Source organism: Numenius arquata, chromosome 4 (genome assembly GCF_964106895.1).
Source record: "Numenius arquata chromosome 4, bNumArq3.hap1.1, whole genome shotgun sequence".
NCBI classification, from domain to species: Eukaryota; Metazoa; Chordata; class Aves; order Charadriiformes; family Scolopacidae; genus Numenius; species Numenius arquata.
This window is the reverse complement of record NC_133579.1, coordinates 12,101,070-12,127,145: the sequence shown is the minus strand read 5'-3', so window position 1 is coordinate 12,127,145 and position 26,076 is coordinate 12,101,070. Positions and strand designations below refer to the sequence as shown.

The following is a 26,076-nucleotide window of genomic DNA, read 5'->3' as shown; positions in this document are numbered from 1 at the left end:
AACGTGCTGAGTACTAACTACATCGTTGAAATAATTGATGTAATTATCACCATCATCAATATCCAAGAATGGTGAGATGACATAATTTTGTTCAAAAACAGAATTTGAACTTTAAGCATTTTTAGCAAGTGTCATTTTTTGTTTTCTTTCAAGGCATAGTGTGCATATGCCATTTTGTCTAAACAGGTGGGAAAAACACCAAAACAGTCAACAAAATGTTTGGCAAGCAGTAGTGACGAGGATACAGATAAACTGTATCGCTTGCAGCTACCTCCGTGAGACGTGAATGTGGTGAAGGCTGTAAACAGGGAAGATCCCTGGATGTTATGATGATGTAGACTCTGCACTGTGCAAGAAACTGATGGCTAAGCTTTCTAGGGCACTCCTTCTGTTGACTTCAATGGGAGTTGAATGAAGCTACATAAACTGTAAATCAAATGCAACCAGGAGACTGGTTTGGGGTACTGACCGCATGAAAATTGGCTGATCAGGATAATATTCAGGGGAACAGTTTACTACAGTCCCAGGTGGAGGTTGAATGGCTCAGTGAATGCAGCATTAATGTGGTAATAGCTGTTTTTGAAAACAGTATCATCAAGATATCTGATGATCTTAGTATTTTTTATGCAACTGATAGATAATTCACTGAGAAAGCTTAGGATCCGTTTTACTGCTCTTTTCAGAATAAATTTATTCTTTAAATTGCATAATTTATAAATTCATAATTTTAATCTTGAGGTATTTGGCGGATCACCTTTGTACATTAGATATTTTCAGAAGTTGTGCTTATCAATGGCACTGCTAACGTAATCTGATTTGTCTAGCCTTGCTACCCTTCTCTTTCTTTTTTTTGGCTTAGACTTTCGCTTTTGAACTGATATGTAGACAATGTGAGATAAATGTCTGAAAATCCATTAAATTAATGAAGTTTGAAACTGTGCTGTAAAAAACATTTTCACTTAAGTATCATCTATATTTACAGAAAAGTGGTGAACATTCAAGGTAAAACATCCAACTCTTACTAAGAAGTGGACAACACTCTGGAGGTCAAGAAATAAAATTTGAGAGATGGAAAGAGAAAACAAATACTTCAGGAGTACACTTGGGCTAAAACACATTTTGCTGTTTTCCTCACCTGTTTAAGCAACATGACATATGCGTGCCTTGAATGAACACAAGCAAGTAACACTTGCTTGAAATGTTTGAAGTTCAGGTTCTGCTTTTAAAACTTAGCAGCAGAGTATTTTTACAGCTCTGACAACTGTGTAACTTGCAAAGGATTTCCTGCAAGTCCAGGAAATCCTCTGCAGTCTCACATGTCCTTGCTCTACCACCACGCTGCCTCCCACCTGCAAAGGGTCATGGCTTGGATTGCTGGGAGGCTGCCTAACGCTCATGTAAAAGCAAACACCTGTACAAGTCAGGAGATTTGATCTGCTAAAGTATGGGCAATGTTAATCAGGTTTTGTTAGGCAAAGGAACAAAGAAACGTGGCAAGGGGCAGGGCGTAGAGGTCTAAGCCCTATGGGGCTCTGAACACAATCACCCCACACAGGTGTTTTTAGAGCTGGTGAACGTGTGTGCTATCAAGACTAGAAATAGGAAATCATTAACTCTGTAGTCATCTGCTGATGCTGCATTATTTGAGTCCAAATACTGATAAAGTCTCAAGAGATGCTTTTTATCTTCTAAAAATTCGTAAGATATTCTAGCAGTTAAACATTTAACTTTGCAGCCAATACCAGCCACAAAACAATTCAGAAACACTGATAAATAGATAGTAGTCTCTTTAAAAATAACCTTATTTTTTGCTTCATATTTTAAAATAGAAAAGTATCTTCACTGAAGAGAGTCTGGAGACTTATTTCCACAACATTTTGTTTGAATCCTGTATGATAAAAGTAATAAATAGCCAAAACCAAATAAAAATGAGTTTTGTAGGGTTTTGGCCACCAAACCTGTTTGGGGCTTACTTGCCTGTGTTCTGGCCAGAAGCTAATTCTGATTCTTCTGTCAGATGTTTTGTAGCAGCATGCCCTCCAGAAAGTCTGGCAAAAGTGGAGGCAGGCAGATAGCAAGGTATGCAGGTGATTTTCTTTTAGGCTGGATTCCTGGCTGTGAAAAAGGAGTAAGCTATGTGCCCCAAGTGTCCTTCTATATCGTTACTGTTATGTTCACTTCCATTCTAACCTTCCTCACGATTTGGCAACTGTGAAGCAGGTATGGAAGAGAAAATCTTTGGGTTATGCCTGGTCCCTTTACTGCTCTTCTCTGGCAAGAAGGTCTATTGCTGAGGTCAGCCAAAGGCTGCAGCAGCAATTTAATCCAGCCATTGGCATCAGTTTCCATTTTCCTGCTAGGAGAAGCCTCTACTGAAGACCAGAGGAAGGAGTTCTCTGCAGCAGATACCACAGATGGATCTGTGATCTGGGAAAGGTTCCGTGAGCAATTTTGGGGACAGATAAAGTTTGTGTTATGGAAGATACATGTAGGCACACTCTAAAAAGTCTACTCCAGTGCATCTCACAACATTGGTTTCAAGGTCCAAGGCTTCACAAGTGGAAATCAAAGGCAGCAAAGTAGAGGGTACCACCCTGCAAAGGAGCAAGGCTTGGAATACCTAACAAGGTGTTATGCTGGTGGTAAAAGAAGTGGTTCCCCTCAGAGAATAACAGCTAACATCTTAGAGATGGTGAATGAATGCCCAACCAAATTGTATACCAAGAGCTGTGGAAGTCATCTCTGGCCAGACCAAGCCTAGTGCTACAATAGACAAGGTGGAGCAACACTGACTTGCAGAGAAATAGGTCATCTGTCTTCAGAGCACACATTGTGACTCAGAGTCCCAGAGCAGAAACACACTTTGTGTTTTGATAAATACACTTCTTTTCACTCCACAGTGAGGTCTTCTTAAATTCTTGTAATGGCATCTTCTCATCTTCACAGAGCTTTCAAAAGTTTCATTGCAGTGGAGCATGTGTGACTTTAATAAGAATAATAAACAACAGTGCTCCCACAACCACAGTCATCAGAAGAAAATCTTGTCTATTTTCATCAGCAGTATAATACTATGTAATGGCATAGAAAATAAGGCTCATAGCTCACACAGTACCATTTGTAAATCATAAAGATCTGTGAGGAAACGCAGAGCAGAAACCAAAACATGAAAGCCACACAAGCATCTACGGTATTAGGCAGCTTTCCATTATGACAGACTTGCCCAAATTATCTATCTCCAAACGCTGTGGGCCTGATTCTCCTCTCTTGCCAGCAGAAAGGAGAATTTTACCAAAGTCAGTTGTTATTTCCCTCCCTACCCCTTGTCAAACTCTCATGAGCTCCAAACACAACAGACTCAATAGATGTAGTTCTGTTCCATTGCTAGCAAAATACCACCTTGATTAATCATATGTGGGGCTTTTGTTTTTTGTTCGTTTTTGTTTTGTTTTGTTTTGTTTTTAATCAACCTCCAAAATGATCGCTTATGGCAGGTTTCAGAGGGAGGAAAATTCCCTCTTTAAACAGATATAACTCATTATCCACCACAAATGTTGCTGGATTTCAAACATCCTCCGTTTTTCCTCCCACAAAACTCCCCCCTCGTATTTAGGGCTCAATTATGAAAAGAGTAACAACATAATTCCTGCTATTTATTTATTTTTATCAGAACTGGTCACTACATTACTGATTTTTTTTTTTTTTCTGTCTCTCTTCAAAAGAGCATGCAAACAGAAGCCTCCTTTTTTGGGGATTTAATGCAGTCACTAACATGAAAGACAGTTTATTCGCACAGTTCAGTAGCTAGCACACCCTCCAGGTTCTTGGACTACCCTACCTTGGCAGACAGACTCTGTGGTTTGTTGGAGAGGATCTCTGCTGCTTCCCTGCAGCGGGTGGAAAGGTTCAGGATAGCAGCAGCTGCTGCTATGTGGGTGTCTTCACTACATTGACCGTAGCTATAAGAGTTGGCATGGCAAGGGCTCTGTGTGTGGGCGCTAGCACTAGGCAGTCGATTAGAAAATTTCACTGGATTTGAAAAATGCTTTGCTGTTGAAGAGAGATTTGATTAGCAATTGCATGTATGAGATTTTTCCCATTAAATAGTTTTGTTTCTCAGACTACAATTTCATACACTAAAACATTCAAAGAATACATTTAAAACAATCCATTTCCTATTGGCAGTGAGGATTTGCTGTAAAAATGGCTTCAGAAACATGATAATTTAATTTTTACCTGACAAATACACATCTTTCAACAAAACATCTGAGACTTCTACTCAGATTTTATTAATTCTTTACTCATGCATTAAGAGCAATGGTGTCCAAGGAAAGACTGAACAAGCGTTAGTGTGTTATCCATCATGACCTGACAACACTTGTGGGCAAATGCAATCATAAATGTAGCCTTAAAAAGGCTTCTACTTGGAGCTCTGTTGTGTAAAAAACCAACAGTGACTTGTCCAGTCTTAACTAAAACAACACTGCTTACCCTACCTAAACGAATAAGTCTCTTATTTAAAAAGCTTTGCTTATGTGAGTAAGAAGAACAAGACCAGGCTCTTGAATGAACCAGACCAATCAGTTAAGAACATTACCTGTTAGCAATATTCAGTCCTGATTTTGTGGAATTTTTTAGAAATTTAAGTCTACTCTTTAACCAGTTAAAAAATAATGATAATGAAGACTCAGAATAACACTGATCTTGGCTCACTGTCTTATGTTGGCTGTCATTTGGAATAATACACAGATTTATTCAGCACAAAGAGGTCAGTTGAGAATGAAAAACTAACAGGTGAACAGAAAAGCACTTTCACAGACACAAGTGGTTCTTTGTTTTCTGCTCCATCAGCAGCACTTACTCTAAAACAGGTAGAAAGAACTCTGCTCTCTGTTCTGCATTTTGGAGCTTGAAATGTCATTAATTGTTGCAGGCAAAACACAACACCATGATTTCAGCTCTTAGGAAGAAATAATCACTTCCTTTGTCTGGAGCTCTCACAGTGCCCTACAAAGATAAACTAAGCAAAATCCAATTTCTCAACCTACACCCAGATACACCAAGAACATTTCTGCAGATGTCCATCTGCTCGCTCTAGAAAGATCTGAGCCTCAAGGCTCTGGATCCCTTTGGAAGTAGAGCTTTGGCTGAGTGCATTTTAACGCCAAGACCTACACAAGAGACTGAAGATGTCATCTTTCCTCAAACTTGGGATGGTCTCAGAGTAATGTTTGTTTGTGTGCACTGACTGTAGCGGAATGCTGTATTCAGTTTTTCTAGATACTGGAGGCATCTCAATAGAGCAATACATAAAAGCTTCATGATTCAGTTCTCCCTTTCTCCACTGCAAATGAAAAAGGATTTATCCAGCCTGCTGTAACACTGTAGGACAAGCAAGAGGGTCTGCAATTTTAGCAGTTACTACAGCTAACTTCAAACTATATCTAAAGAGCAAAAAAGCGCATTTTCCATTATCTGCCCTAAAAGACAAAAAATAAAGCAGGCTATGAGGGTTGCATGTTTTGTTAACAAATCAAGTTTAAAAGTGTGGAATCCACAGCGGGCTAATGGTGGGCTTTTGGCTAGTTACATATTTACATAGGATGCTGAACCAATCACTACATCATCAGCTTCTTATTGCCAACTTTTGTATATCTGCATAGTCAAAGCACTCACCTGCTCTTTTACTTTCACCTTTCCATTAAAATAATAGCTGCATACTGCAATCTTTGTAAGAACTACAGGCTGTAAACTTCAGCCCTGATATACATTATACATAAATTGCATATGTATGGATTTGCATTTGTATAAAAACATTTCAATCATTTTTTCCTTGAAATGAACCTGTGAAATAGACATACATCTGTGCAAAGAGACAGCTAATAGGGAATATTCAATTTTACAAACAAAATTGGAAAATCTGCCACCCAAGAAGCTGGTGATGCACATATTTGCTTTCATTTGAACAGGTCTATTTTCCAGGCCAGATAAATATCTACTTTTCATTTGCAATTTTAAAGAGGGTGTTTATATATACACAAATACATAGATACCTACAAACTATATATATGTGTATGTGTACCCAAACACATACACAAATAAATATATGAATATACAGATTTTATAAATATATAAAACATATGTAATATTATACAGCATTAGAAGATTATTATGTTATATTTTATTGTATTCTATATGTATATATATATAAAAATTTTTCTGCTTTTCTGTTCACCTTACTGTGAATGTTGTCCTTTGTTGAGATGTGGGATGCAATTTGTTTTCCTTTTTTGTTTTCCTTCACTAAATTTTTTGTCATGACCAAAATAAAAACCAACTAAAGAGTCTTTTGTTACATTGTTTTGGATCTATTTTCTTCCGAACCCAAATATGGTGCAATGAAACCCTTTTTTTCCATTTCCCTCATGGCAACAGAATCATTTGTTTCTTTGAATTAAAGAGGTATTTTATAATGGTCAATGCAATAGCAGAACTTAGCTGAAGTTTTCCATGCAGATTGTGAAGAGCATCTGCAATAAATAATCAGTGTTTGCACTGTAGCATCTCATTTGTACAGAGTAGTACCTCAGCAAATCTGTAAGTGATGCAAGCAGAGTAATCTTAACAACAATTTGATACATTGAATATGTCTGCACTACAAACCTTGTGTAGCATAGATATATGAGATATCAAAATGAACTCAATCTAGATCTGGAAGTAATGCAGACAAGGCACATGGACATCTAGGAGGAATAGTACCTGTACGGATTCATCTAAAAGGTACCTGAAAAGCTTTTTAAAACTTAACTTGTATTTCTCTGTACAATTCATTACATCTTGTGAAACCACATTCCATGGCACTTTGCATGGCAGCATCCTATCACATAAAGATATCACAATTTAGCAAAGAAAGAAGGTAACAGATAAGACATAAATCATTCCTTTTTACTCCTCCTTTCCCCTGATATTTGTTTTTAAAAGAAATATCAGAAAAGTAAACCTTACAGTGATGACATTTAGCATTCTAGAGTTCTATATTTAACAAACTAGTGATTATATTTAGCATTCTGGCCACATGTGGACAGAGATTTTTTGAACTCTATAAGTTTGAAAGCAGAACAAGTAAAACAGGAAAAAAAAAAAAAAAAAGTAATTGACATTTTGTCCATTTTCCAAGAGATAATGGAATTTCAAGCTTACATTCAAGGAACTGGGGTGTTTTTCGTCCTTGTGCCACAGGTGCTATTGTGCGTTTGCCAAAGACTTGTGCATCAAAGCTGGCATAATCAAATGGTACTTTCCCAAACTTCTCCTGTTCTTTCGTCAGAGTGGCTCTGGAGGAGGTGACTGGCTGTGAAGTTCTGTAATTATACTGAGTTAATTCAGGCTGCTTCGCTAAATTTGTCCTGCAGAGAGTAGGAAAAGAATGAATGAGAAACACAAGAATATCTTTAAATAACCTTTTCTTGCAGAATAAGATACAGTTGCACCTCAGTATCAGAAAGTGTGCAGTTACCACATGTGAATCTTACTGGTAGGTGTATACAAGAAATAAATAATGTAAATATGGTGCCTGACCTACTAGTCAAAGAAAACTTTGACTTCATATGTAAAAAAAAATCTAATATTCTGTAGTAACAATGTGGGCTACTTAAAAAAAAAGATACTGATTTTCTTCTAGATTACCACTATAGTGTGATACTTCCTTTCTTTCTAAAAATTGTCTGGATTTTTTTCTAGTCAAAGAAAAAAATGCATCACTATTTTTTTAGTTTTATGCATCACTATTGTTCTCACTTTACCGTGCATGAGTATGGTATAAATATAATGTAAGATGATCCAGAATAATTGCTTCTGTTATTTGGGAAGAAAGAATGATTTATGATGTGTTATTCCATTTAGTTACTGTTCAGTAACTACTTGTCTTTAGTAATTTCCTAAGGACTTTTCATATATGGAGTTAAGGCATGTGCAGTTGGCAGACACATGGACATAATATTCTGTAATGGCTCTGAAGGAACCATTAGAGCTGATCATGTCAATAATCCACAAATTAAAGTGTCCCCAAATAGACCTGAATATAATAGGTTGTAATGTTTGTGGTGCCAATGATGTGCAAATTATGCATGTCTGTAGGGTCCATATAACCCTCAAACAAAATACAATTGCAATAAAAAAATGTTTCCCCTTTTTGATGCCATTTTATAAAAAAATAAATTAAACTAACTAAACCAATAAACTTAAAGTAAAGAAACTCAAAATATGAGTTATTCAATGGTGGGGAAACCGAATAAACAGCATTCTCAGTGCTTTCAGATAACTACATTGCCAATACAACAGTCTACTTGGGATCACTGGAAGATTCCTCTGAAAAGAATCATGAAATAAATGAGGACTGTGATGCTAAAAGTGCAATAAGGTCAAAGAGATCTTTAATCAAGTTTCAGTGGCCAAAATATTGTAACAAAGGAGCAGTTCTTGAGAAATGTTTAAAGCATTTCAGCAAGATAGGAGATGTGGCTTACAGGAGAAAGACATTTCAGAACCATTGATTAGGCTATTTGTGTTGAAGTAAGGTCTAGTAGAATATATTTGATTGCTTTTCAAAAGATGTGTCTGTTGTGTTGAGCCACACAGACAAGAACCAGAAGAACGCTGCCTGTTGATTTTGAGACACGGTCAAGTCATTTAGCTTTGCAGAGGTTCATCTTGGAATACTGACTTGCTTTTGTAGCTAAATCTGAAATGGTTGAAAGCCCTGAGGAGAGCTCAGCAGAGTTTGTGTGGAAATACTTCGGAGAGACTAGTTCATGAGGGCTCCTACCTGTGAGTCTGATCATGGCACTGCCCAGCTTTTGGAGACTCGAGCTGGTTCTTCTCCTGGGACATTGCCAACTTTTCAGCTGCAGCAATTGGACAGCCAGAAAGGCTGTTTAAAAGCAAGGTGAAGAAAAGAAACAACAAGAAAAAAAAAAAACAGCATTAAAACAAAATCTTAAGTAAAGGAAATGTGTGCTGTCGAACCCAATGATTTCAAACTTCTCTGGTGCCCCCTGCCTCTATGTGAGCTGTTGCTGTTATAGCCCAGATTCATCTGTTTTTCAACCCTTAATGCAAAACTGTGAAATTTGTGTATTTGAGGTGATATATCTGGAAACTGAATCACGTAGGAGTTTTCTACAGTTCAGCTTTGATGTTTTGTGGCTGGCAAGTCACTAGTAAATTTTTTGACAAATGACATTTACTTTATCAGCTAAACCATGCATATAAGCCTCCTGCTGATTAAAAGGAAAGTGAATTTGGGAAAAAAACAGAGGTATCTGAGCAACTGTTACCAAAGACCATATTTTGTCATTTCAAGATGTGCTTTGTTTTTTTCCCTATTTGCTTTGTTAGATTAGAACATGTTTTCTTATCCTATTCATGGCTTGCTTATGGCACAGCTGATGTGCTGCAAAGATGACTGGGGATTTAAAACAGGAAACACAATGAAAAAAACATTTACTGTTTCCTTATATATTCTTGTAGCTGAGCTTGTAATATCTCTGGTAAAGACTATTTTTTTTAAAGACAGTAACGTAGTATGATAATCCTTGATTTTTGGTGTGCTCATACAACAACCAATCAATCAATCGGCAGCAAAAAAAAGAAAATCCCACAAAAATTCAGTTCAGCAAAGAAAGTTGGTTTTGAAATATTTCTGTCCCAAGTTTGGTTGTAAGATTGACATTTTATTTTTCTAGAGGCACTATGGTGGAATATTTTGGCTTGCTGGCTTCCAGCAGAAAGCCATGCTGCCAGCAGTGGTTTGTTGGAGACAGAGCGCATCAGCCCTCTGCCTCACCTGCAGCCCAGACGCGAATCCCCAGCTGCCTGGCTGGAAGGCTTTTCTCAATTTTACTTTCTCCCTGCAGGCAGCAAGTTAAACAGACAAGAGAGTTCCAAGGGGGAAGATGACATTCCTGAGGGTAATAAAAGGAGTTAGTTTTTACAGGAATTCCAAAATACTCCACTTAAAATTTCCTGTTTTGCTAAAAGAGAATATGCCTCGATGCCTCAAGGACTACCATGTATGTGGTGCAAAACGAAGAGTCTTTGATTTCCACTGGCTTTTCCAACTGTAGCAATAATAATTTACTTGTTCGTTCCTACCCATTTTACACCATAGCGTTTCACTGGGAAGACTGTAATGAAACTGTAGTTTGAAATCTCTTCTCTGAAAAAGACCAGTAGAATTTGCCATCCTCAGTGCTGCAGCCATTTTTTTAATATAATGAAATCAAACACAAGTATTTGGTTATAAACAGTACAGACTATCCCAGTTCATAAGCATTCTGCTGTGTACTACATAACATCTAATTCCAAGATGTGCCCATCAATTTACTTCTGAGTATGTTAGATTTTAAGTGGACAGGAACTTTTCTGATCTACCTTCTGTGTGTGTTGCGATTGCTGTTGACATGTCCTCTTCCAGTGCATCCTGGGGTGGGGCACTTTAAAACATTTTCATGCATGGCAAGAACTAAACAGGAATAAGAAAAAAAGAAAGTGATAATAACATACATCAATTAAAAATAACTATATTAAAAATATGAACATTTCTTCTTCAGATTTGGATTCTCAATTCTGTCACGTTTTGACCACGAAAGAAAAGGAGAAGCAAAGGATCTACAACACAGCAAGGCTGGTGCCCCCGGCATATATAACTTTATTCCTACATTGCTCTAATATGGCTTCCCACATTCACATCTCTCCCACGTTGTTTCTATGGACTCCAAAAGAACAAAGGCAGAAGCTAGCAAGAACGTTGAATCATGAAGCCCTTTGCCCTCTGGTTCATACGCCACTAACACAGATGACCAGAAAAACCATGTACATTTCTTATGCCCTTTGATGTGGATCGTTTTTACTAAGAGTGAGATGTATGTCTATATAAAACAGAATATATCTTTGTACATCTGCTCTCATGACTTCTGTACTGCATTACCCCTTTGGGTGGGCAGTGCTTCAAAAAAGTTGATTGTTCAGTCAACTGGTTTGTTCTGTCAGGAACCACATTGAGATTACAGATAACTTTGTTTTGCTTTTGTTTTTGTTTTTTGTTTTTTGCTTTTTTCCCCCAGCAGGACAGAACACAGCTGATTGGAAGTGTGATAATTAACAAGGACGTGTTAATTTTAACTTTTTAGAAAGTTAATGTTGCTAAGGCGTTCCAAATGCAGCAACCTGCTTAACTCAGCAAACGTTTCCATAAATACAGGCTAGTACCAGATTTTTTTTAAAAAAGGGAGAGCTACAGTTAGGAATAGGACGTTGATAAAGTGCGAGTGTCCTTTTGATTTGTTATTATGCACGCCACCACAAAAAATAATAATAATCTAACTAACAAGCTTGCTTAAATGCATAGTTTCACATTAGGTTTTGGCTTATTATGCAGCATTTCATTGCATCACATTGCAGGATTATACACACACACAAACCAATGTAATCAGATCGGTACAGTTAGAAATAAGCAGGGAAATTCAAGCTAGACTGGGCATAAAAGGGTTAGCACGACACAGTCATACAAGCAGGACGTGCTGTGGACCCAATGCTGGGAGGTACTGATGGAAGTAGCCTTTTTGAGCTCAGTGGTAAGGGGGACACTGGAAACATCTCTGAATAAGCATGCCCAGGCCTCTCTGTTACTGGCAATGAAAACCAACAACCTTGGTGCAGGAGTACGGCAAATCAGGTTGCAGCGCTGGAACAAGCAGGTGGTTTCTGTGCTTCATGCCTTAGAGAAGACACGGGCAAGCAAGATCTTGATTCATCAGACTATGGCACGCAGGTCTGCCAGCAGCATGGGGATAGTTTGGCTCTTATTCTTCCCGAGCCACCAGAGGAGCTGACTGATGTTTGTAACGCTACTGTTAAAGAGTATGTGAGCTTCACGTGTGTGGGAATTAGGACTGTGACAAAGAGCTGGAGGGGAAAGGACATGTGATGGCTTCTCTCTCGGCTTCGTTCTGCAGCCTCACCCAGAAAAAATGGTCTGCTTCTCCAGCATGAGCACACACTACCCACAATACCAGGCCAGATCCAGTTGTTATTCTGGACTGCAGGGTGACGATACTCACTTTCTAGTGGCACTCTAACTTTATGTGGACAGCCTGAGAGACTGCGGTGGTGAGGGTACAGCCCAGTCACGTGCCCTGTGCCATCACATCCTGGGATGGGACATTTGGTTTCTCTCTTTTCAGGCCTGGGTGAATCTGCAGAGAAATCAGATAAGGGTTTTGTTTGGTTTTAGCCTCTGTCTGCCCTCAGCTGAACCAGCCTAGCAGCATGATACTCTCTGTTTTGTATTTCAGATTTAACTCCTACACAAAGTTTTAACAGAGATGTATGCAGTTTAAGCATGTCTAGGATTTTACACTGTGTCCTTTAAACAACGGCTCCCACCTCCCAATATGCCATTTATGTGCTAAACTATATAGCTTTAGGATTGCAGTGTCATTTATTCCATTCAGAGCCTCAAATAGGACAGAAGCCACAAACTGGCAGCATCAGCCAACAGCAAGATCTATAAAGGAATAAATAAAAAAACCCGAAAAACAATCTTTTACTCTGTTAATGTCAGACTCCAGGAAGCTGGGACGACCAAATAAAAGCTGAGGTGTGAAACAAACAAACAAACAAAAAGCATTTCAACCAGAAGCCATTCCTTAAATATCGCAGATCTCTAGGCTGTAGGTTCTTTGTTAGGAAACTGAATACATGCCACTTTACATTTGAGAGGCAAGGCAAGCAGCTCCCTCTGGTACACATGGCAATGCGGCTTTGTGGAGCAGCCCACAATGACAGTGAAAACATGGAGCAGCCGATACCCTTTCAAAGGCGAGGTCTCAGCCCAGCCCCACAGCTACCACTCTGTAATAGCCGCAGTGCATTCCCAGTTTTTGTTTCGAGCACCTAGAATCGTGCAAGAAGCACTGGTCAGAAAGCTTTTATTTGATTTCCAATGCAGGATCAAAAAGTCTGGGCAAGAAAGGAATGAATTCTGGTCCAGAAATTCTCTTGTGAGAAATCTGGAGGAAGTGGCCGCATAAATTGCTGAGGATGGTTTTAGCTCCATCTGTGATTGGCTGCCAACAGCATTCGGCGCTGGGGGAGAAAACAGCTGCAGCCAGCACAGGGAGCAGCCTCCTTCAAGCTCATTTTGTTGGACCGCGAGGTAGGACGATGTGCTTAGGGACAGGAGCACCAGAGACAGCTGAGGGTTAAGCTTCCTGGCAGGGCTTTAGGTTGAAAAAAAAAAAAAAAAAAAAGTAGGAAAGAAAATAGACTGAGCATCAACAGGAGACCTGCTTTTGAGAATCTCTGCAAATGGAAAGTGCTGCAATAGTGGACAGAAGATAAAGAAGGACTCTAATATATGATTATTTTTCCCCCCCTAATTGGAAAGGTTTATCATTAAAAAATATGGAAAAATACAAATTTAAGCCATGTTTTTCTGATGTAGCATCCAAGAAAGAAAATTAAGAGCTGGTGGATTTGATGGTGGATTTTTCAGGAATAAAACCCAGTTAATTATATAAAGTGAAAAAAGTTATGTGCCTGATACTACATGTGCTAAAATCATATGGTGTTTATACAACCTGAACAAATCCTACTTTGTTCTTCCATGAGTGCTACCTCTGAACTCACCGGCAAACTACACCTAAAAATAATATGAGGCAAATCAGGAAGGGCCAAATTCACTGCTCCTTCCTATGTGTGCTGTGAGAAAGTCACATTGACTCCAATGTGAACCTGGTGAACACAGCTGGTATCAGAGTAAGAAAATGGATCTGTAAAATTCCTGCATATACCATAGTCATTTGGGCAAATAAAGATTCATGTCTTTTAGCTAACACCTTGCATGCACAGCTTAAGACATGGTAATGGAAAAACTGCTTGAGACAGAAAAATGAGATGCATGCATATTCTTCCCAAATACTACAGGAAATATTTTATAGTTCCAACTCCTAAAAACCCTTGTCAGTTACCTTATACACTAAACACTTTAGATAATTAAAGTACTATAATATTTGCAATGTCTGCAGGGACTACTCTAAAGTAACACTAGAAATACCAAAGTAAATAGTTTATCAAAAGCAGAAATTGCAGCGACACTGGGGTGGCTTCAGTATATTTGGAAGCCTAAAGGGAAAAGTCAAAGGACAGATGAATGTATTGTTACTTGCTACAGCAGGGACTATGCTTATAAAATGACCTCTCTTGATGTTCTGGAATTATCCTCAATTGAGGAGTTTCATACAAGACAGCCAGCTTACAAATCAAACCCAAATCTTTTAAATCTCCACTTTTGGAAGCCTAATTAAGTACCAAAAATGGAGCAATGTTCCTACAGCTTTGTAGGATGCCACAAACCATCAGAAATAATAAAGATTTTGGAACTTACTGGGAATTCTGCTTATGGTGAATGAGGCAGAAGAGCACGGCTTGTGCTTTCCTGGCTCAGAAGTGCTGGCTGTAGCAAAATCTAATGTTGATACGTGAAGTAGGCTGAACTCAGAAAACACATGGCTTAGGAATTAGGTGGCATGTTTGGAAGAGGCCAATTTTTCACTGTAACCTCTCCTTAAGCACCATTTTAACACCTTCTCTTTCGGCTGCTGAAATTTAGGAGGTATGTATTAGCACCCTATGGAGGTGGAGGTGGAGGCAGAGGAGGAGGAAAAGGAGGAGAAGGAGTGTCAGTGCCAGCTACACAGCCCTTTTAGTAGCCATTACTGATCATTTCACATAGCGGTTTGGCAGGAAGCCAAGTACCTAGCGTTTAACCTGGTTAGATGTAAGGCACTAGTGTGAAGGTACATAATTAACAAAATTACCAGCTAAATTCCAGATTCTTTACTGTTGCTATAAAACCCAGCTCAGAATCCTCTATCAGTCACAGGATAAATGCTTAAGCCAGTAAGAACAGCCAAAAATACTTCCTTACGTTTGTTGCTAAATATCTGTCTTCCACCAATGTCAGTAACTTTGGTTTGTCTCCTTTCCCCTGCTAGATGCTCCAGGAGAAACCTGTCCAGTTCCTTGTAGGTGCTGTGAAACACATGCCCTTGCTCTGCCTGCAGAGCGATTGCTTGTTCCAGCAAACTCAAGTTCCCTTTTGTTTTGTCCAACTCAACCGACACTTCCGTGGTTTCTGACAGGCACTCGTTGTCATCTTCACTTTCAGGGAAGGGATTCTGAATTCTCTTCTCAAAAGGATCTGGGTGAGACTCCTGGGGTGTTCTTAGCTCTGTTTCAGAGTCACAAAGCGTTTCACAAGGGCCAAATTCTACCTCTTCCTTCTTAATTTCTGGGACTTCCAGGATGCTAGGTTGATTACACTCTACAATATACTTCTGATTCACATGGGGCTTTACGCTTGTTTCTTCTGAGAAATTTGAGGAGCTGTCCCACTCGTTGTCCATAATTTCAGAGTTACTTTCATTTTCCTCAGATGAACAGTATTTTGGGTCAGAAATAACAGTCTTTTCTTTTCCTTCAACTGAGTTAATCATGTAACATTCATCAGTGTCATCACTTTCTGTTTTTAAGGATTGAATGCCGCTATCATTTAGATTTTCTGCCCCTGTTTGACTGGGTGCATCTTTCGATAATTTTCCCATGTTCATCAAAGATTTGGCCACGGCATCTTGATAGCTGGAGTAGTTATCTTTTCTTTGACTGGAATTTTCTTGCACACCTGAATGAGAGGTTTCCTCAGATGATTTCGGAGTACTTCCCTCTGCATAAAAAAAAAAAAAAAAGGAGAAAAATACATAAGAAGAACTGTTTTTTTGTATATTGAAGAAGTGATATGAAGATATTTACTTAGCAATCTCCATTTCTTTACTCAAAGGTACTCTGAAATGATTGAATCCACCAAGGCTGTGTTTGAAATGACTGCTTGTAACATCAGGAAAAACCCTTCTAAGATTATGTCTATACTATAGCTCCAAAGCTATAGGAGAAATAAATATGCTGTCATTTTTCACTGATGGTGAAGTCATCTTAGAACACACATTCTTATACATTCATATAATGTGCCGTATTTAGGTAAATACTCTATATATACACACAATCTATATGATATATGCATATATATATACAAGCACACACATTTTAAAACTCCTCTGATGTATTTTCACTTTTCTTTCATCTAAGATTCCCAAATATTTCCTCAAAATAGACCCTAATGACTTTTTGGGTCACCCCAGATCCCGTGAAAGACCTTGATGGAAAAAGCCTCAATACTTCACAAAGGACAAGCTCCTGGTCACTATTGCAATTGCCACATTAAGTGATAGATCAGGTCATGCACAGGCAAACAGAAATGGTTGTTATGTACAGACTCATAAAGGACTTGTTAAAGACACCACTGAAGTGCATCCTGCCTTTATAAACATCTTTCTTCAGAAGAAATGCAGCAGCCAGCAGGTAATAGAGGCTACATGTAGGAGAGGTTGTCGGTGTGGAAGACAATATGCCTTTTGTATCTCATTTAATTTTTTATAAACATTTCCTCTGACAAGGACACTCAAAAATACATCTCCATCATCTTCCTTTCTGGTAATTATCTCTCTAAAATCAACACTGGTTTGCCAGGATCAAGTAAATATTGCCATAGTAACTAAAAGCATTTTTGGATGAAGGGAAGAATTTAGTCACAACACTAGCCCCTTCAATAATGCTGATTATAGGGTACATTCTTTTGTTGGGATCTATTCAACATAAACTGAAAAATTTAACATTTTACTTCCTAGAAAGGAGGACGAATAAACAAGCACAGACAATTTCATAAGATGTATCTGTCCTCTCCTGAATCAGAAGAACTCCAGGTTTAAATAATAAATTAAGCATAGTCTAAAATGCAAATGAAGTTTCTCTCAATAACACAGCGAGCTATTAAGAGAAAGTGTAAAGGGTTATGATAATTTTAAAGTATTATGAACTACAGAAAACAAATAAAAAGCATTTTCACTGAATATGTCCAATTCATTGAACTATTCTCTCAATCCACTTAACTACCCACATGTGTACAATAATGATTTATAGACATTATACCTAATTATGCATATTTGGGCTGTGTTAGAGTGCCTAACAAAAGCTCTAGAAAGCAACAATTACCTCTGTTGCTTAGCTACATAGTTTAAAATATTCCTATTAAGTGCAGATTATTGTGGAGGGGAAAAGGGGGACAAAAATGCACATGTGCACCACAATGCATTTCACTTTACTGCTGCCAAACTGTTAGCATTTTGGGTCATTTCCAGTTTACATAATTGTTTGGTTCAACTGTTTGTTATATGTTAAAAGAAAATATTGATTAATTCTTATTCTTCTTCAGAAAATTGGACTCATGCAGGGAGAGGTGGCCTTGTGCACTGTGTGCATAAAGTTGTGTTTAAAAAAAATGTCTGTAAACCTTAGTGTAACTTTTTAGCAGCTGGTCTAGTACCACACACATTGCAGTATTCTGAATAAAGAAGTCTGCTGTCTTTTCATATCTCAGCAAGTAAGAATGATGATTTGGCTCTATAACCAACTTTAGTCAAATGGGTTTTTATTATTTGCTCTTCTGCCATTTGGAAAAAAACCAGAATCCCATCAGTGGGTCATTTCAAAAAGTAAGGAGTTATAGTTTTAAAAGAAGTCTCCCACTCTTCAAAACAAAACAAAACAAAACAAACCCCTTAAAAATACTAACAGAACTTTTCAGTTATTTTTCTGTGTGAAAGATGAAAAATAATATAAATGCATGATAACAGATATTTGTTTCCTTAAATAATAAGCAATTTTTAAATGCAGTGTTTACAAATTTGTTGTTGAACCAATATTAATGGTTCAGCTGTCCCAGCTTTGCTTTTCACCTCTACAGGCTGTAAATTTACTTTAAAAATAATCAAAACTCAGCTTAGTTTACAGTTGCATCAGTCCATGAACTGAAGCATTAACTGATCAGCTGACAAGAATCATGAGTTCATAATAAAATGAGCAATATTACACTAAGAAATTACAAATAAACCTAAGTAACCAGAACAGTTGTATGTTTTAGTTGAAATTTGTTTTGTAGCTGGCAAAATTACTGCAAAAGGGGTACGTTGTATTAGCCCTGACAAATTTAGTTTGCGAGAAACTCAGTGGTACCAAATAAACATTTTTGAAATAAGATGACTTTTTTCTTTTGACTGAAGAGCTGGGTGCAAATAGCACCTACCTTTATATCAATGGACCTGGCCCAAGACCTGCCCTTTTTTAGAGAAAGAACCACATAAATAACTTAGGTTCATCTGTACATGGCACAAGTTCTACCTTTGCACCCGTCACAGTGCTTTCCCTTCAGCAAGTTCCTTAAGCTGTGCAGAGGACAGACACAAGGGAAGGAAAAGCACATTACTGAGGCAGGTCTGGATGGCCAGGAATCAGACTGAATCAATACAAGAAAAAATAGCTAAAATCTACATACTTCAAAAAAAACACCAAACCCAAACAAAAAAAGCACCATACAAGAACTCTTACTCAAACAGCTTCACTTCAGATTTCTGGTGTTAGCAGGTGGAAACACTCCTTACAAGCTGGACAGGCACCGAGAGCCATGGAGCTTTTTTCTTGATGAATTTAGCTTAGTAACACGGGCATGTTTAGTTTGGAGAAGAGGAGGCTGAGGCGAGACCTCATTGCCCTCTACAACTACCTGAAAGGAAACTGTAGAGAGGTGGGTGTTGGCCTCTTCTCCCAAGGGAATAATGACAGGACCAGAGGAAATGGTCTGAAGTTGCGGCAGGGGAGGTTTAGATTAGATATTAGGAAGAATGACTTTACTGAGAGAGTGCTCAGGCACTGGAACAGCCTGCCCAGGGAGGTGGTGGAGTCGCCATCCCTGGAGGTATTTAAGAAGCATGTAGACATGGCACTTCAGGGCATGCTCTAGTGCCTGAGATTGTTGGTTTGTGTCTGTTTATGGGTGGGTGTGGTGTGTGGTTGTGAGTGTTTGTTTTGTGTGGTTTTTGTTTTTGTTTTGTTTTAGATGTTTGGGTGGGTTTGTTTTGTTTTGTTTTGTTTTTTTTTTTGTTCTTATTTTTTTGTGGTTGGATTCGATGATCTCAAAGGTCCCTTCCAACCAAGAAGATTCTGTGATTCTGTGATTCTGAGATTCTGTGATTCTGAGATTCTGTGATTCTGTAACCTCCCCCAAAAGACAGAGACACTGGCTGTCACCTTGTTAATTAATGTTGTATTCAAAGAGGGAGCTCTCTCCTAGGCTTTCACCTGGCAGGATGCAGACCCCTGGAAGAGACTCCTCCTAGAAGACTTACGAGTGACAACTGGCTGAAATCTTTGCCCTATAGAGATGATACAAAGACCCAAAGACCTTCACTGATTTTGATAGAACCATGATTTGGCTCTTTAATGTGAAAGGCAACCTTCTTCTATTTGCTTTATAGTTTTCACATGCATAAAATTTTGGGGTTTGGTTTTGTTTTAAGGAAATTCTATCTGGAGTGGATAAAGATATAAATTCCTAATCTCAGTTCATTATAGAATTATAAAATAACCCAGGCTGGAAGGGACCTTGAAAGATCATGTGGTCCAAACTTTTGTGGGAGAGGGAGCCTAGATGACATTATCTGGCATGCTGTCCTTCCAAAATATTTGAGAAGTTGGTTTCCACAAGAGATTGACCGGAAAATGAATTACCTTTAAAATCCTGTAGCAACCAGCAACTGAGTGGAATATAAATTAATTCTGTTTTCATAGTATCTATAATTACTAATTTTCCAGGGCCAGATCACGTTGCTTTTATCTTGACCTTTGCTATTTATGATGACTCTTCCCTTCAAAACAAATGTGAAATGTATTCCACTGATTTCTTCTCACTTGCCTGATTAACAACTTGCGCAGGAAACAAATATGTGACAGACAGTTTGGTTTGATAATTTTTGTTCATCTTGAATATATATAAACATATATTAGAAAGAGCAAGCAATAAAGACATACTGTAGCTATATTTTTCTGTCTCCCCATCCTCTTCCATATTTTGCACGATACACATTGTAGAAGTTTCTAGAAATTGTTGGACATGTTTGGCTTAGCAGAGTTGGAATAATAAGTGTAAAAGTGCTGAGTCTAATAATCGTGTTAAACAGAACACACGTAGCAGTCACATGCATGAAATTGCTTTGCTAAACGTTAAAGTCAACAATGTTTTGCTAAGGTGTTTTTTTTTTTTTTTTTTTCTTCCTAAGAGCTCTATATATTTCAGTGAAAATCTGCTCTTCATAAATGTGTTTTTCTCAGTGGTTTGCTTAACCTTGTTCTTTGACAGAGCTAGTGGAGAAGCAGATGCTGCTCCATATCTGACCTGCTCCGGTAGTTGTTTCCCTATGTGACCTACAAAGCATTTACTAGAACCCAGGAGGAGTTATTGTACAAAATAATTGGATGTATGATGGTTAAACCCAGACAGAAATACACCATTCCAACTCTGTTAGAAGTCAAACACATTCTGCATCCTGTTTGAAAATAATGTTTCATATCTCCCTTCCTGTGGAATTCAGGTTCAAGTGGAACCACAATGCATGACTACCTGGAGTTGAGATTCTTTCAAGGACACTGATCTCTTCCTGTAAATCCGTCCTGTCTTCATTTTCTTCTCTACATTCCAAGCTGGGGCTGTAGTGGCGGGGTTTCATTAACAGGGACTTCCTTTTGTTGACAGGAACGCCTGATATCTGTTCTTCAGCTTTTCTCTTCTTAGCCATGGAGCATTTGTAGGCACTGCAATGATTAATTGGCAATGATAGAGAAAAAGTGGGAGAAAAGAAGGGTAAATTGTTTAAAAAATAGCACCATCCTCTATTTTAATTCTAAGTATAAAAGTGAAGACTGACAAAATATTAATTCACTTGCAGTTTGAGCAAGTTGTGCTTAGTGGATATTTAGTTTTAGCTCATGTACTCGAAGTTCAGGGCATAGGCAAGTCCCTTTTTTGTTTCACTGCTGCTAAAATTTGTTTAGAGGAAGGGAAATGAGGAGGAAGACAAAAGGAAAAAACCCACAACCCAGTGTCCTTAATCCTAAATAAGTATATGCTAATCTAAGACCTGCTCTGCAGTAAAATAAATACACCCAGGAAAGGATGAACAAAACTGTAGTCTGATAATCCGGAGAAACAGCTAAAGGGAAAAATATATCACCAGTTATACTACAACATCCTGAGCCTTTGGTTCCATTACCTTTGTATCAATATGGATATCCAATCATGCACCTTGAGTTCAACAGCAAAAAACATGTGTGAAATACACTGCATCTTCAGAAAATTTTGCAATACAGGTCCTTCTTTCAATATCAGTCCCAAGCTTTGGTTTCATTCCATTAACTCCAGCCATAAATGCCTAGTTTAAGCTCTTCTCAGGTCTCTATACAGACTCTGGAAAAAGACTCCCCCAGAGAGCAATTCATCCCACTTAAAACTAGGTCTGTACAACAAACAGGGTGAGCCGTCCCTTGGGAAAGGCCTAACCCAGTCTAGATGCTTGACTTTCAGATGACCAACATGAGAAGAAAGGGCATTATTTTAGAGAGGAAGAATTTTAGCAGATTTGATATACTTCTTTCAGCTCCTATAAAATCCACATATTGATCTGCATATTAATTTTCTTCTACAGATATCTAGCAAAGCCTTTGCCGCCATGCAGATGATCTATCATCATATTGTTACATCATACAACACCTCACTAAGGACCCCTGAACCTTCAAACCTCTTTTATTAATAGCTTTCTGTGTAAGTGATCTGGTATGATTTTATTGTTCTCTCACACAAAGTATTCTAAGAAATTTATGTAGTACAAATAATAGTCCTCATATTATATCTGTCAGAGATGGAAAAACTACATATATGAATCTATGTAATCCACTCAATGGTTTCTCGACCTTAGGCACCCCCAGGGTGCATTACAAATCTACACAATGCCCTTAGGTGCTGGATTTTGCATTTGGCTCACTGACTTAGCTTCAAGATTTGCAAAAAATCCATGTATGCAGAGAACTCCTATTGGTTACACATATTACGAGCTCAACAGCATAAATTAATCCTTCCAAGGTATCTTATGTGCACTAAATTGGCTCAGGTTCTGATTGTTTTGGATGAAAGCATATGACTAACTTGAGCTTTTTGTTAAAAAAAAATACCCATTTTTGGCTAAGCACCTTTTTGGCAATCCATCATTGCAAACACGAAGGACATGGAAATACAAAGATCTGCATTTTAGGGGGAACATTAAAATTCTGCCATATGCATCTTAAACACAGGGGATATTCTTGATCTTCTGAAAGCTAAAATGCTATGGACATCAGGAATAGTGAATGCTAAGCACCTGCTGCAGTTGAATATATTATGGCTTCTCTGTTATTTCTCTGTTTATGAATAGAGGATAACATGAATATCACATTAAAGTTCAGAATCACAATGGTATATGTCCCCTTGGAAAATCTTCCCATATAACAGACATCAGAGATGGATGTACTGCAGACAAATATGCATAATATATTTTTAAGAAAATAAAATAAAGAATTTCTTAATTCGTATTTGTGAACGACAATTCATAGCATTCATGCTGTTTCAGGAAAATTGAGTAAATGACAAATGTTTGAAAACCCTTCACACACAATTGTTTTTATTAACAAAAACCTTCGCTAGGTTTGCTTTTGATGTTCCTCATTTATTTACCAAGCTTCAAGTTTACCTCCAGTAGCTACTGTGAGAGTGTTTAGGACAAGATGAATCTCCAGTGTTTAATTCCCCTTTGACGAAGTTACAGCTGTTTCTTACACAAGCATAATTAATAGATTTTTAGAATAGAAGACCCAATTAGATCATCCAGTATGCCCTCCTGTGCAATACAGGTCACAGAACTTCATCTAGCTCTTCAGCTTTAATCCTGTGATTTGTCTCACTATTGTGTATCTTCCAGTCAAGTTAAGGGAAAACAGGATAGGATGGTAAGAAGATAGTCTTGCTCACTAAAGTACAATCTTTTTCCAGTAACCTCGTGTTATAAGCCCACCACAGTGGGCTGGCTATTAAACACGGTGTTTCACCACAACTGTGAAAGATAGCCCAACTCAGATGTTACCAGACCACGCTTAAGACCAGTGCAGGCATACTGCTGCCACCCGCCACCTGCAGATCTGCTCTGGGAAATGAGAGCACAAGAATTCCACTTGACTGCAACTACCAGAGTTTACAGCAGTAAACCAACAGGTTCTTCATCAGTGCCAGGACAGGAGGCCCACAGATCTGCCTGGAAGTACATTGCTCATGTTAGAAAGTTTCTCCTCTATGAAAGGTTGATGCATTAGCTTGTCCTTATCATATCTTTTTCTGTACACAAGTGGCCACTCACCCAGATTTCCTTAATAGCTCCCATCATTTTAAAATAAGTGAACACATGAGATTCAACTTTATGTAAAATCATTCCTAATGCCTTCCACTCTGATTACACGAAGATGTCAAAACGCGGTTGTTGCATTCTTCCTAGGAAGTGTGAATTGCTCTCCATAGGCCAGGAAGAGATTTTTCGTCTCCAGCAGAATATACTCTTGCTTTTGCTGGCAACTTTTTAAACTGCTGGTTTTGAGTTTTAACTGGAATCTATTAGTTTGCAAGAGTCAGTTTAAAGATCTGCCATGTACCAGCCATTACCCTTCTTTTCTACCATACAGTGATTAAAAGTAAAAATGAAAATAAACACAGAAAAACAACTTCACAAGTGGTTGCTTTTTCAAGTACTTACATGTGATTTGTTAAGTATTTGATATTGGATGCTGGGAATTTAACTACTATGAAAAGAATATATGTATGCCGTTGTAACATTCATGGCATATCGATTTCACCTTTGTCTTAAAGTTTCTGTTTCTCTCTTTTCCTTAGGTACACTCACACATACACATGCGTACGTTAGCACAGATTTGTCAAGCTGTAGTTTGTCAAATGGTAAACCTATAATTTAGGTTCTCTATTACTCATCTCATAAATTCAACATCTAATAGTTTTGTTGCTATTTATCAATGGCCTGCTTGTTGTCATGGAACACTGATTCAGCTGTCAAGGTTATTTGGTAATCTGAGGCTCATAAAACAGGAGAAGCTCTTTTTGTTATGATCCCAAAGCCAATACATGGGTTTTTTTTCCAAATTTAACTGTATTTAAATTTTATGAATATTAAATCATTTTAGTACTATCTATAATGAGCAGATTATTTATTATTATTATTATATCATTGTCATTATCAATGATTCAGTTACCAAAACCAGTCTTCTGTCAGTTACCATAGTGTCATCAAAGAGGTTAAAAACTAAGATATATAAGACCTTGTTGCATGTGTTGGAAAAAATACCCCATGATAAATATTTCATATGTATTTCACACCTAAATACTTTCTTTTTTCTTTTTAATTTAGTAGATCCTTCTCTTTATTTCTGCTCAGAGTATATCTCAGATGGTGTAGGCAGACACTGGTAGTATGCAAGCAGAACAGTGCTTTGAGCCCCACTACAAAACAATGCCTTAAAGCAAAGAGAGAGGTTTTAAACAGTCCTAACCACATACAGCTTTTCCTACTGCTGAAAATTGTCATGCTAGTCTTTTTTTTTGGTAATTGGTTCATCTAAGTGATGTGTTTGTCAAGCCTTTAACCTGACCTTTAACCACTTTGTAGCCAGCAAGGATTTTTTGTTAATCTGTTGGCAAGACTTCCAGATCTCTGGGGATTTTTTTTTCTTATTCACAGCAGCCTGCAGGTTGGTAAAGCATGATAACAGAGCTAAGAATTGCCATAGTGTGTAAAACTAGGGGTATGTTCAGCCTAACAACCGGTGTTTACTAATGCCTGTAATGGATGCCACGTAAAATAATAAGAACAGAACACACTGCATCCCGCGTACAGTCCTTAGCTTCAAGAGAGAAAATAAATGTTTTTGAATATCAAGACACATTTGTTGTCTTACACTATTTAAGGACCCCAATCCTCATGTGATTTTGTGCAAGAATAATTAGTGGAACATTTTAATTTGTGGAGAAAATAATTTTAAATTCTTAGACTGCCTTTTGACTGTTTGCTTATCTATATTACAAAAGTAAGATTGAGATTATTGAATTACAGTTAAAGGAGACATCATCTTCTGATCTGCAGAACGATTTAACATCACACTAGTAGTTAAAAAAAGAAGGCTAGCCTAACTGCTCCTTAATCATATTGTGAGTAAAGATGCTGCCTGCTGCTCTAAGCCTGATTGGGTTTTTTTCACAAACTTGAAGATGCCATAGAACGCCGCTTAAGTTAAATACTACATTTTACTTATGGGAGGAAAGTTGGTATTTGGAGATTATGGGAGACTTGCCACCCACAGATGAACCAGTAGCTTACAAATGTCTGTCATGCTCAGCCTTTCTTCTAAGAATTTTTAGACTCTACTGAACCAGAGGTACGTAAAAGGAACAAAAATTCTGAATGTCTCCCCACCTTAGTCCTCTTCTAAGTCTGCTTGTTCTTTAAGACGAAGGTGAGCTGGATTCTGTCTGACTGTCTAACACAATGGTTTCCAAAGTTTTAGGCTATAACTGAAAGTATTTGATCCCCGAAAATGACACAAAAATCCTGAGCTCCTCATAAGCTGATGACGAACAGGAGAAATTCCTAGAGCTGGATACAGAAAGGGGATGATCTGCTTCTAGGATGGATTGCATGTCGGTTGAAATGACATTGATGTTATTTTTTACATTGACCATGAATGCCAGAGGTTCATGAAAGGAGCTGGAATGTCAGAATCCAAAGAAAGAGAGCATTGGCTGTCTGATCACTGCAATTGAAAACCTGAATTAGTGCTGTTAATTACAGCAACTTTAGATGAACAACAGCGGTTGGGGACGAAGATGGATAGTGGCTGTGACTCAATTTTTTGCTTTGTCTTCAGGTCAAGACGGTCAGATTTATGTTCCATTTCCTTTACTAACCCTCCTTGTTTGCAAAGAGTGCATGT

General features: G+C 38.0%; 1 protein-coding gene across 8 annotated transcripts in view; it reads right to left on the bottom strand.

The window, feature by feature from the left end:
• The window catches only part of ST18 (ST18 C2H2C-type zinc finger transcription factor), a 167,576-nt gene that overhangs the window by 28,565 nt on the left and 112,935 nt on the right, over positions 1–26,076 (bottom strand). For 2 of the 8 annotated variants that reach the window (XM_074146155.1, XM_074146159.1), the window contains exons 1-8: positions 20,621–20,807; positions 16,554–16,572; positions 14,987–15,774; positions 12,117–12,251; positions 10,429–10,519; positions 8,822–8,926; positions 7,198–7,403; positions 3,836–4,047 (exon numbers count right to left, since the gene is read on the bottom strand). In XM_074146155.1, the coding sequence (XP_074002256.1) occupies positions 3,836–4,047; positions 7,198–7,403; positions 8,822–8,926; positions 10,429–10,519; positions 12,117–12,251; positions 14,987–15,774; positions 16,554–16,572; positions 20,621–20,798 (1,734 nt within the window). In that variant the 5' untranslated portion in view covers positions 20,799–20,807. Of the gene's footprint in view, positions 1–3,835; positions 4,048–7,197; positions 7,404–8,821; positions 8,927–10,428; positions 10,520–12,116; positions 12,252–14,986; positions 15,782–16,553; positions 16,573–20,610; positions 20,815–26,076 lie in introns of those variants that run through there. The other 6 variants (XM_074146153.1, XM_074146154.1, XM_074146158.1 and 3 more) reach the window with 5 other exon arrangements.